At 36.1% G+C, this 13256-nt stretch overlaps 1 protein-coding gene across 6 annotated transcripts in view; it reads left to right on the forward strand.

The window, feature by feature from the left end:
• LOC117174291 (solute carrier family 25 member 44) overlaps positions 1–13256 on the forward strand; it is a 129425-nt gene that overhangs the window by 11971 nt on the left and 104198 nt on the right. For 2 of the 6 annotated variants that reach the window (XM_033363255.1, XM_033363256.1), the window contains exon 2: positions 8878–9209. The exons of 3 other annotated variants lie outside the window; for them this stretch is intronic. In XM_033363255.1, the coding sequence (XP_033219146.1) occupies positions 9035–9209 (175 nt within the window). In that variant the 5' untranslated portion in view covers positions 8878–9034. Of the gene's footprint in view, positions 1–8877; positions 9210–13256 lie in introns of those variants that run through there. One more of the 6 variants, XM_033363259.1, reaches the window with a different exon arrangement.

Below are 13256 nucleotides of genomic sequence, written 5' to 3' on the forward strand. Positions count from 1 at the left end.
CGGTGGGTAGAGGGGAAGTGACTTTTTTCGCCGGACGCGCCGTCTATATTTATGGCGGGTAACTAAGCTCGCACCGCATCTACGTTTATAATATCTTTGGAATAAGCATTTAAAAAAATTGCGTCTTTGACTCGACCTGCATGGTGGTGTGGAACAGAGTTAATTAGGAATTCAATTTGAAGTTACCATCGTACCATATTACAGTAACCTCTGTTTGAACACACATTACTTCGGCCGAGCTACACTCGGGTTGCGGACTATGGTCAGAAAACCCTCAATTAGCGGGCCGGGCCCACTATGAGGCACTCTAAACTTACCAACAGTCAATGATAATTCAGTTTTGAGCTTTAAAAGATGCACTCTGAACATCTTCCTGTCACCGAAAGGGGTTCCACGGTTGTGGGATATGCGCTTGCTATCTGCTTTTTCGAAACAAATCGAGTAAGAGCTAAAAAATGAGAATAAAGTGGTTAACCAAACTACATGAATGGAGACCAAAGCAACTGACTGCTGTTTGGCGCTGATCGCTCAGCGTTATTTGAAAGTACTACCGAGCATGTGTACTGCCGGTGAATTTGCATTCCTCTTAGCGGGAATTTTAAATTAGAATAAAAATGCGATTTTTGCTTTTAAGTTTATAACTGTTTATTGACATGTCTTTCTTGGCTTCGGAATAGAAAAACTGTGGAAAGCGATAAAAGGATGCCGTCGTGAACTCGTTGATAATGTGGAAATGGCGCATCGCGTAGAGCCGTATAAAAGAGGTAAGTATTGTACAGCCTATTCTCGCTTTATATAACACTAATATCAATCGTATACATTTTTTATTTAAAATAACATTTTCTCGTATCATGATGTCAGATCGATTGGCCGGGATGTAATGATCCATTTGGATAGTAACATGCCAATATAAGATGTAATCTTCGCTTTCTCAAACGGGCACTGGACTGTACAAAATCCACAAAATCGGTACTGGTCAACCACGTCCTGACTATCACTTCATGCCTCACTATCCACTTCATGTTGGTCTAACGTTTTGGGGTGCTCGTCGTGGATAGCTTTCTGCTTTCATTGTATTTCTAATTCCTCTATGGTTTGTGCCCTGCCCCATCTGAGGACAAATTCAAGGGCGTGTAGTCAAGATCCGCTTTGCAGATGGTACTGTAAAGCGCAACATTTCGTTTGCTGTTAAAATAGTTCTTCGACTGTGTAACATGTGACTCACACAGTTTTTCGACATCTACAACGCCCCTTCCCCCTATATGTCACTGTAGAACGACCCTTTCAATCGCTGAATTTTTGTGGTGCATTCGGTGCTTCGTCATTTCTACGCAGACGATTCTGTTTAACTTTTCAAGGTCGGTGTTGGACCACTTGATAAGCCCGAAGGAGTATGTGAGGGCAGAAATGGCATAATTGTTGATTGCCCTGATTTTGTTTGCCGAGTTGAAAAAACTCTTCATAATCAATCTGAGTCTCATAGTGAAGGCAGTCATTAGGCTTGTCTTAACTATCGTATGATGAATACCTTTAGATTCAAGAATACCCAGATATTTATATGATACGCCTGCAACCATTGCCTCGATTTCGTTTTTGAACTCTTTCTCTAACTCTGTGATCCCTAATTCCCCTCTGATTAAATGCACTGTTCGGCATTCATCTAGTCCGAACTCCATGTGGATATCATTGGAAAACTGTTTTGTGACATCGATCACTTGCTGCAGTTTCTGGGCTGAACTAGCGTACAGCTTCAGGTCATCCATGTACAGGAGATGGGTCACTTGATGGCCACTCTAATTTTTAGAAATTCTGAAATCATGAGACATGCTGTTTAGTGTTTTGCTCAAGGGGTGCAAGGCTAAAGAGAACCATAGTGCACTGAAGGAGTCTCCTTGAAATACACCCGTCGTAATGCGTATTGATCTACTTATCCTTGCTTGTCCATGATCAAAATACTTGATTCTTGTATCACAGAGCCTCATCGCATGGCTTAGAAAGTCAATAATTCGTGGGCAGATTTTGTAAAGTTTTAAGACTTCAAGCAAATAGTCATGCGGCACGCTATTATTATTACTACTATTTATTTATTTTTATTTGTTGTGTTTTTATTAAACTTTTACTCGGGTAAACCCGCTTATACATCATAGCCACGGACTAAGTCAAATGACTGATGAGATTCGAATGTTGAAAGTTAATTTAACTAATTTAATACGATGCTTGAAACCTCCTGTGATGATGTTCTAGGTATACAATTACGAGCGGCCACGAGCGTTGGAGGTGACAACAGTCACCTCTGGAGGCTTTCTTAGAGCTACCATCTGCCACTCCACAGATGTTTAGTCGCTCACTTCCTGATGGTTAAGAAATTGTCTTATAATGCGACAGGTGTTTAATACAAACAACCACTTCTTGCCTTAACTCGCTATACTTGTGGATCTTGGTTGTAGGGTTGACTGCAAATTTCGGTTAAGCGGACAAGCAATGTCGATGATGTAGACTCTTTCACCTTTTTTTCTCGCATCACGATGTCAGTTCGATTGGGCCGGATGTAATGATCCGTTTGGATAGTAACATCCCAATATAAGATGTAATCTCTGCTTTCTAAAACGGGCATTGGAATGTATCTACAGAAAGGCATCCATTCTTTTAAGAATTCTAGGTTTAGGGAAAGTTGTTGATGTATAATGCCCGCTACATCATTATGTCTGTGCGTATATTCTTTCTGAGCCATTACGTGACGGCCCTCAATAATGTGCTCGATGGATTTGTTGTTATCTCACTATCCACTTCATTTTGATCTAACGTTTTGGGGTGTTCACCATGGATGACTTTCTGCCTTCATTGTATTTCTAATTCCTCTATGGTTTCTGCCCTGATATTCAAGGCCTCATCTGAGGGCAAGTTTAAGGGCGTATAGGCAAGATCCACTTTACAGATGCTACTGTAAAGCGCAACATTTCGTTTTATGTTAAAATAGTCTCTTAACTGTATAGCTTGTGACTCACACAGTTTTTTGACATGTACAATGCCGCTACCCCCTAAATGTCGCGGTAGAACTACCCTTTCAATCGCGGACTTTTTGTGGTACATTCGGTACTTCGTCATTTCTACGCGAACAATTCTGTTTAACTTTTCAAAGTTGGTGTTAGACCATTTTATGAGCCCAAAGAAGTACGTGAGAACAGGAATGGTATATGTGTTTATTGCCCTGATTTTGTTTGCCGAGTTGAGAAAACTCTTCATAATCAATCTGAGTCTCGTAGTGGAGGCAGTCGTTAGGCTTGTTTTAACGATCGTATGCTGAATACCCTTAGATTAAAAAATATCCAGATATTTATATGATTCGGCTGCAGCCATTGCCACGATGTCATTTTCGAATTCGTTCTCTAACTCTGCGGTCCCTAATTCCCCTCTAATTGATGCACTAACTACATTTATCTAGACCGAACTCCATGTGGATATCATTGGAAAACTTCTTTGTTATATAGATCACTTGCTGCAGTTCCTTGGCTGAACTAGCGTACTACCTGAGGTCATCCATATAAAGAAGATGGGTTACTTGATGACCATCCTCATTATCATGAATTTTGGACCCATGAGACATGCTGTTTAGTGTTTTTCTCAATGGATTCAACGCTGAACAGAATCATAGTGCGCTGAAGGAGTCTCCTTGGAATATACCTGTCGTAAAGCGTATTGATTTAGTTATCTTTGATTTTCCATGATCAAAATACTTGATTCTTGTACCCCAGAGTCTCATCGCATGGCTTAGAAAGTCAATAATGCTTGGGAGATTTTGTAAAGTTTTAAGACTTCAAGCAAATATTCACGCAACACGGAAGGAAACGCTTACTTGTGGTCACGTGTAAGTTCCTTTGATGCTTACGAGCTTGAGTCATGGCAACAGCATCTATAGTGACTAGATCTTTACAGCCTCGCGAGTTTTTACAACATCCTTTTTTTCTTCTGTAAGAATGTCATTCTTGTCGCAATGAGAATATACCTTATCTGCAATGATAGCTGTAAGACATTTATAAATTGTTGGAAGACAGGCTATCGGTCAAGGGTCAGATAGATTTTGAGCGTCTGGTTTTTTTAGTAACATATATGTAGTACCCTGGACCATGAAGCCTGGCATCAGATCTGGGTGTTCCATGATATTCTGAAAACACCTTGCCAACGCAAGATGTACACTCGTCAGGTACCTGTACCAGAAGTTGTACACCATGTCCGGACCTGGAACTTTCCAATTACTTGCCATTTTCAAGATCGCTGAAACATCTAAAGCTGTGATGTTTGTCAGTTGCATTTCAGGGTTATTGCTTGCCCCTGCTTTCTCCAGTTTGAAACACGCAGTGCCCAAATTGCATCTGTTCATTTTTCCCCAAACACCCGACCAGCAGTTAGTCATATCTTCCAATTGAAGGACTTTGGTGTCTTGCTGGTTATTTGGCTTTACTCTCAGTTCACGATACAACCTTCTTTCATCTGTCTGAAAGTTTCGATTTTGTTGCCTTCGTGCACTACTTTTCTTGTACTGACGCAGTCTTGCAGTAAGAACATCAAGTCTCTGTCGTTGGGAGTCTATAATCTCATGCAATATTGCTGGTGTTATGTCTCGATGTGCCGACGGTGGATGATTTTAGTAACATGGTTTATCAGCTTTCTAGTTCTATTTCATTTTTAGAAGTTAATTTAGTAACAATAATTAATTAAGTAAATTCACTGAAGTAATTACAGTGGAACATTTCAATAGCCCTCCCTTCTATAGCCATTCCGAGAATTGAAGCCGCGCCGTAGGTAGGTATAATAGGAACTGCGCGGGGCCGCGGGGTCTGCGGTTGTCACTCAGGCGAGCAGTCAAGCGTGAACAAAGAAAAGCGGAGCGGGCTACAATGAGTTAGTTCACACTCAAGGGCAGCCCCAAAATTGGCACTATAAAAGAGTTTCACTGTAAATTGATTAAACAATAATAATAATTGTAATACAAATTCAATTAATTTTTTACATTGAATGTCTACGAGGGCACTATCTCGACATTTAAGAATAATGAATCTTTGCGAATAAGTACGTAGAAAATATTTGGTAAAAAATAAGCGCCGGTAATGTAGTTATTTGCTTATTTGTTGCAAATTGTTCCTGCATAAATTTGTTACTAAATTTGACGTTTGCTGTGTGCAATTTCTATTATACAGGGTAATTTTGTTGATGATTTTTTTAACTGGAAACTCTCGATATTGAAAGGCCGATGGTTTTTGAACGTCTGCAAAAATCTGCAGATGTTATTTTCAATAAAAAATGTATGCGATTGATATTAGTGTTTTGCACGTTACAGCACAACAAGATATTTAAATAAATCAGTAACTAATATATTTTTTAAATTAAAAAATTATTATCAACGAGTTCAAGGCGGCATCTTTTTATCGCTTTCCACAGTTTTTCTATTTGGAAGCCAAGTGAGACATGTCAATAAACAGTTACAAAATTAAGAGCAAAAATCGCATTTTTATTCTTATTTAAAATTCCCGCCAAGAGGAATGCAAATTTACCGGCAGTACACATGCTTGGTAGTACGAGCAAATAACGCTAAGCGATCAGTGACAAACAGCTGTCAGTTGTTTTGGTCTCCATTCATGTAGTTTGGTTAACCACTTTATTCCCGTTTTTTAGCTCTCACTCGATTTGTTTCGATGAATCAGGTAGCAAGTTCATATCCCACAACTGTGGAACCACTTTTGGTAAAAGTTAATTATTTACCAAATTTGACTACTGAAGATATTACTTGCATGCGTAATAACATGAGCTATGCTGGAATATAGTTGGTACCACCATTGCCAAAAATGTGCTTGATGTGCATCATACATTGGATAGCATTAAAATCGAAACAACTGAAAAAGACAAGTTTTTGCTTATAGAAGCAAAAAATTATCATGTTCTCCACAATTATTAACTTTACTTTTTTGTGCAAGCTTGCAATTCTTGTTGTCGATTGGAACGTCTCATAATTGTCCTGATCAGTTCAGTTAATTTTTTTCAATTCTCGGGCTGCATACAAATTTATATATAACTTTGGCTACCCTCATACTTCTTGAAAAAAAAAAGTAATTCCTATGATACTGCTTCCGCTAACTTAACTTCAGAATGTCAAAAATTACATTTGCTTGTTAAGGCTGAAACAATTTATATAGACTTTGAAATTAGTATCCATACGGCTATACTTTCAGTTCTTCATAATTCCATTATTATCAATGGTTGTAGATTTCATTTAGGTCAAAGTTGGTTTAGAAAAATCCAAAAGTTCGGATTAAGTAACTATTAAGAAGACAAAAAATCAGAAATGAGTTATTTTTTGAAAAACTTGATTGGTCTTACTTTTTTAAATCGGTCTGATGAAGTAAAATGTTTCAATCAAGGACCTCAAGTCTACCCAACCATTAGACAGTGGAGTTTTGAGATTATGTTTTTAAATTTTATGTATGTTCAGAACGGTTTAAATTTTCTACCTGAAATTTGGGCTAAATCTTCTCCAAGTATAACGCGAATAATTTTGTAATAAAAGTAAAATTTAATGAGAATACGTTTTTCCTAACAAATTGTAAGCACGCCAACACTAAGAAAATAAATTTGTGTAGTAGAAGTAGTCTGACCGTAGTTCGCAACTCGAGTGCACCTTCAGGTGGCACTTGACCTCCCCTGAAGCCGAGAAATCACAAAGTTTATTAAAAGATTCCATTTTAAGGAAGTGATAAAAAATTTACCGTAGGTGACTGCTAACTACAACAATAAACAACATGCGAACATAAAAACCTATTTTTAAATTCACTCAAAATATTATAAACAGTATTAATAACTCTTGCTCATTAATTTGTTGTTATTTAAAGAATTATACATTATATAAAGATTATTCCAAAAATAAATCAGTGACTCATTTGATGAAAAATTGATTAAAGAATATGTATAATGTATCAAGTAATTATTAAATATGATTTCAATTATTTTTTAACGATAAAATTAATGTTTAGGTAATTATACAATGATATATAAGTTTATAGTAGCAGTAGTAGTAATATTAGCCGTAGCAGTAGTAGTAGTAGTAGTAGTATTCTCTTGCACATACCTCGAAAGGGGGTGGTTTTTCGGTGAAAATATATGGGAGTTAAATTGCAGAACAGACAATTATCTATAAATATTGGTAATTAATTTTTCGTTATTTAAACAATATTGATACAATGTTGTAGGATATTATAAGAAATTTCAACAACCCCAATTCTACTTACTGTGAAGTAGCAGCCGCTGAAGAGCAATTTAGTCGTGCATTATACAAGGCTAAACCTTCTGAAAAAAGTTTAAAAGAATGCAGATACGTATGCTTTAACAAATCTGTGACTTCTTCCCGTCAGGCTGTATCTTTATCTGGGCTGCATTCAACTTTCGCAGCTGCTAGACAACACTCTTATCGAGTCTATCATCAAATTCAAACATGGCGAAGAAAATGTTTAGAATAAGAACTGTAGGGTTAAAAAAGATGCAAAAATAGTTTATTATCAGTGTATACTATTGAGGCACCAGTTCAATCTCACCATGAATTTGATCGTTTGTTCCTGTAAAACGGGATGCGGTAAACGTGGATACGTAAAAGCTGAATTAAAATGTTCCGTAATGTGCCTAAATTGTCAAGGTACGGGTTGTCTTGATGAAGAAATCAGATAAACTACCAGACACAGTTGATGATTTTGACAACTAATAACAGTTTCACAGCTACATTTTTAAAAATATTTGCAAGTGTCAGTGGATTAGGCCTCTTAGGGAAACTGCATTAAAAAACTCTACCTCATAAGAGGTGTGGAAATGAGTCATAGATCCATTTTCGAAAAAATGTTGATATTATCTTTAATTGTTTAAATAACGACAAATTAATTAGCAATTTTTATAGATAATTGTATGTTCTAAAATTTTTGACCTATACATTATGACCGAAAAACCACCTCATTTCGAGGTATGTGCAAGAGAAGGAGCGAGCGGGCTTCAAGCTCTAATTCACCCCCTACCTAGAGGATGGATCTCTCGGGAATTTTGAGCTGCGCAACAAAAATGCATAGAACCCTTTTTGTTCAGAATTTTATGTACTATTTTTTTGTACTGAGCTATTTTTGTTGTTAAATGCATCCTTTTCGAAATAATCGCTAAAAACTATTTTTCGGGGGTTCGTTAGATTTAAGAGTGTTTCCACTTACCGGCAAGAGAGAAATTCTTTTGATATTTGATTCTGATGCCATACAGAACCACGTGCGATACATATTAAATCGAAATTTTTTCTGGAAATTACCTGTTTTCAAGATAATTTGAATGGACTAAATAATTTAGTTCCTGTGGACAGCAGTGTATTTTTTCGTTAGATTGAAGTTATTTTTGTTAATTTAGTAAGAATATCATTCTTTCGTACTCTCCATTTACGGAATGCGAGTTCATAATATTTCATATTCTAATTACTAATTTTTTGTCTACAAGTATGTAAAGATTTTGTCGCAATATTAAGCATCGATACAACAATACAAATAAGTGTAACACATTTTCCGTTCTCCCCATTTTCGTATAGAAATAAATTAGAAATTATTTTACCTTTACCATCTACTCTGGCGAAAATTCTCTCAGTTTACGATTTTCATATTTTTGTAAAGTAATTTTACGTCGATAATCGACAGTACTTTTTATATACGATAAACGTCGTGAGATTACACGACTTTTTTTTACAGTGTAGCGACTAATTCAGTTCCAAACTAAACAGTTTAGTGGTCAATAACATTCTCTTACAATTTTATTTTGCTTAAAAAAGCATTTCACTAGTAATCTATAATTATTGACATTTTTCGTCCGCAGATATGACGACAGAAATTAGAAAGAAGACTTTCGTAGTAAAGTCCAGAAAAAGTTACTGAAATGCGCAATATCAGAAAACTGAATTTTCGTAAACCAGTGTCCAGCTGGACTTTCTTCAATTCAATAACGGGAAATTTTGCGAAATTGATATCCAAAGATGTCTTCAGTAGAATCGCCACCTTTCATTCGCACCATCGAGTGGGACATGATGGACAAAACAAAGTTTTTTCCATTGAGCATGCTCTCGTCCTTCTCAGTCCGCTGCTGTCTCTACCCATTGACTGTGATCAAAACACGACTGCAGCTTCAGAAACGGAATCACATGTACAATGGTACGACTTCCTTGTAAACGTCTTTTTAAAGGATAGAATCATAATATTTATTACCTATTCTACCCAACAGGCACTTGTTTTAGTCCGTAGTACGGCGAATTCCAGACATGTGATGCGGGCCGGATATTGCTGTTTTCCCCTGTCAGGAGTTTTTTCTACAGTAAAAAAAAGCAATCTCCTTTTCGTTTCATATGATTTTAATCTACGATTTTTTACCATTAGTGGAGTCAAGTTCATCATCAAAAAAGAGAAACCTCGAAACCCTTCATCAGTATGTACTTGAAGTTCTGAACGTTCAAATGAACGAAATTTTAACTGATGGCTTTGTTAACTTGAACCAGCGCTGAAATATTGATTCAATTTATATTGCAAATAATAGATTGCAAAATAAACTTCAGATGAATTATTTTAATTGTAATTCGAACAATCTTTTTTGATAAAGTAAAACGCGGAAAAAAGGTTTCGTTCATTTGAACGTTCTCAATTTCAAGTATGATGCATCAGTAATGTTCAAACAAATTCAAAATGACCAAATAAATAGTTTTGAACATTTATAGAAATTATGAAAGCATTATGATGACGTTCGATACGAGAAAGTTTCGATATCGTATCGAAAAAATACAGTTTTTTCTCGTATCGACATCAGTTTTTGAGACTCCAGTCGCGGTTTCGTATCACATCGTGTTACTATCGGAGAACCGAGATATAAGTTTCAATTACCTGAGTACCAACAACCTCCCCTTGTTATGTAAATTTCGAAACTTTGAAATGAAAGAAATATATTTTCCCAATTCTATTTTATCTAGAAATATTATTTGCAACGTGCACATCGTGCAGTTTTACACATTTAAAAAACTTTCCTGATATTTATCGAAAAATAAGTTTCTTCATAATGAAATCACACTTGAAAAATCAAATATTCTAGGGAAAGTTCATTTCTCGGAGGGTCGTAACTTTTTCCTGGGACATGCGTACAATCTGAGGATTTGCACATAGTTCAGTTCCACTATAATTTACACATTTTTAAAATTTTACGAAGTTGTTTTTCTGAATTTAAAAAATAATTACTTTTATAATTTTAACTCATTTTACTTGACCCCTCTGGTCTACACCATTTTTCTTTGTCCACTTTAAAGTACATCAAGGCAGGTCCATTGTAGTAACCCATATCCCATCACAGGTATATTAAGCTAGCACCTCCACAATCGAATTTTTGAATTTTTCATAGCTCAGAATTTTGGGCTTTTTTGGGGCTGCAATAAAATTTTTGGGCTCCTTTACTTTTTAAAAAAAATCAGTTTTCTTGTGGAGGTGCCAGCTTACATTAACCCAGCACCTCCACTTCTTTAAATCACTAAATAATAAAAATTCAATAACATCAGAATTTTGGGCTTTTTTGGCTCTTAAAATCCGCAAAAAAAATTTTCCCCAAACCAACCCTTAACTTCCAAAATCAACCCCCTTCAAAAAATGGAAAATTTTCAGTAATTCATTAACGGGATATTTTTGGGCTTTTTTGGGCTCCCAGAAAATACCATACTTCGATTTTTGGGCTCGAACCCTTACAGTAGAAATTAACCACATTGTAACATGCAGATATGAAATTGTCAAAAAATAACTTTTATTAAATTTTAGAGCTTGAATAAAGTCTCTGATTTTTGGGCTCCTCGAAAATACACGCTACGATTTTTGGGCTTCAACCCTTAACGTCAAAAATCAACCCACGTAGGTACTACTTTGTCAAAAAATCAATTTTTCTAGAATTTTTCAATGGTAATAGAGTCTCTGATTCTTGGGCTCTTCGAAAATACCCGATACGATTTTTAGATTTCAACCCTTAACGTCAAAAATTAACCCCTCTCTACCACGTAAATACAACTTTGTCTGCAAATAAATTTTTGTAGGATTTTTTAATGGAAATAGAGTCGCTGATTTTTGGGCTCCTCGAAAATACCCGATACGATTTTTGGGCTTCAACCCTTAACGTCAAAAATCAACCCCTCTCAAACACGTAGATACAACTTTGTCAAAAAATCAATTTTTCTAGAACTTTTCAATGGAAATAGAGTCTCTGATTTTTGGGCTCCACGAAAATACCCTTTATACGAATTTTGGGCTTCAACCCTCAACGTCCAAAATCAACCCCACTGTACCACGTAGATACAACTTTGTTAAAAAATAAATTTTTCTTGAATTTTTCAATGGAATTAGGGTCTCTGATTTTTGGGCTCGACAAAGATACCCACTACTTTCTTTGGGCTCCAACCCTTAACTTCAAAGATCAACCCCTCTCTGCCACGTAGATACAATTTTTTTAAAATAACTTTTTCAGAATTTTACGATGGAAATAGAGTCTCGTGTGGTAGAGAGGGGTTGATTTTTGACGTAAGGGTTGAAACCCAAAAATCGTATAGGGTATTTTCGAGGAGCCCAAAAATCAGAGACTCTATTCCCATTAAAATTTTTTACAAAAATTGATTTTTTGACAAAGTAGTATCAACGTGGGTTGATTTTTGACGTTAAGGTTGAAGCCCAAAAATCGTAGCGTGTATTTTCGAGGAGCCCAAAAATCCGAGACTCTATTTTCATTAAAAAATTCTACAAAAATTAATTTGCAGACAAATTTTTATGTACGTGGTAGAGAGGGGTTGATTTTTGACGTTAAGGGTTGAAGCCCAAAAATCGATTCGGGTATTTTCGAGGAGCCCAAAAATCAGCGACTATATTTCCATTAAAAAATCCAACAAAAATTTATTTGCAGACAAAGTTGTATTTACGTGGTAGAGAGGGGTTGATTTTTGACGTTAAGGATTGCAGCTCAAAATCGTAGCGGTTATTTTCGAGGATCCCAAAAATCAGAGACTTTGTTTCCATTGAAAAATTCTAGAAAAATTGATTTTTTGACAAAGTAGTATCTACGTGGGTTGATTTTTTACGTTAAGGGTTGAAGCCTAAAAATCGTAGCGTGTATTTTCTAGGAGCCCAAAAGTCAGAGACTTTATTCAAGCATTAAAATTTAATAAAAGTTATTTTTTGACAATTTAATATCTGCTTGCTACAATGGGATTAATTTTTACTTTAAGGGTTGGAGCCCAAAAATCAAAGTGCGTATTTTCTGGGAGCCCAAAAAAAGCCTAAAAATATCCCGTTAATGAATTACTGAAAATTTTCAATTTTTTGAAGGGGGTTGATTTTGGAAGTTAAGGGTTGGTTTGGGGAAAATTTTTTTTGCGGATTTTAAGAGCCAAAAAAAGCCCAAAATTCTGATGTTATTGAATTTTTATTATTTAGTGATTTAAAGAAGTGGAGGTGCTGGGTTAATGTAAGCTGGCACCTCCACAAGAAAACTGATTTTTTTTAAAAAGTAAAGGAGCCCAAAAATTTTAATTGCAGCCCAAAAAAAGCCCAAAATTCTGAGCTATGAAAAATTCAAAAATTCGATTGTGGTGGAGGTGCTAGGTTAATGTACCTTCCCATCACGTATTTTTTGCATTTTCCCAAAGCAATTTGATTGCACCCCAAATGGGCTCTATTGTACCACAAAGTTTTTCGAAAATGGCAGTTCTAAATATGTAACCTTGAAGAGCTCTAAATGCGCTCCATCGCACTACTAATTGCAAGCATTGCACCACTATGATAACGGAGTTATCTGCGAAGAAATGGAGAGGGGGGGGGGGCGAGTGCGATTTTGGTCAAGAATCAACATTTTAAACATTTCTTTTCGTTAACTTTTTCAGTTCCAAATGCGCTCTGTCATACCGCAAAAAAAAGTTTTGCGCCAATACATTGAGGAATATGCAAACTTGCAGGGGAGGGGAAGGGTCGCAACTCTGATATTTTAACCCCCATTATACACTAATAATCTAATTTTTAACTTGAAAAACATATTCCACTCCTGTGATAACTAAAATTCCTATATTTGAATGTATGAAATAACGAACCAGAAATTCGATTCGATCTCAAATACGCTCTATTTTACCAGCAATTAAAATATTCTTAGCCTAGCAACGGAGCACCGGAAAATATATAAAATCCGGGGGGGGGGGG

Source organism: Belonocnema kinseyi, chromosome 6 (genome assembly GCF_010883055.1).
Source record: "Belonocnema kinseyi isolate 2016_QV_RU_SX_M_011 chromosome 6, B_treatae_v1, whole genome shotgun sequence".
In the NCBI taxonomy this organism is placed as follows: domain Eukaryota; kingdom Metazoa; phylum Arthropoda; class Insecta; order Hymenoptera; family Cynipidae; genus Belonocnema; species Belonocnema kinseyi.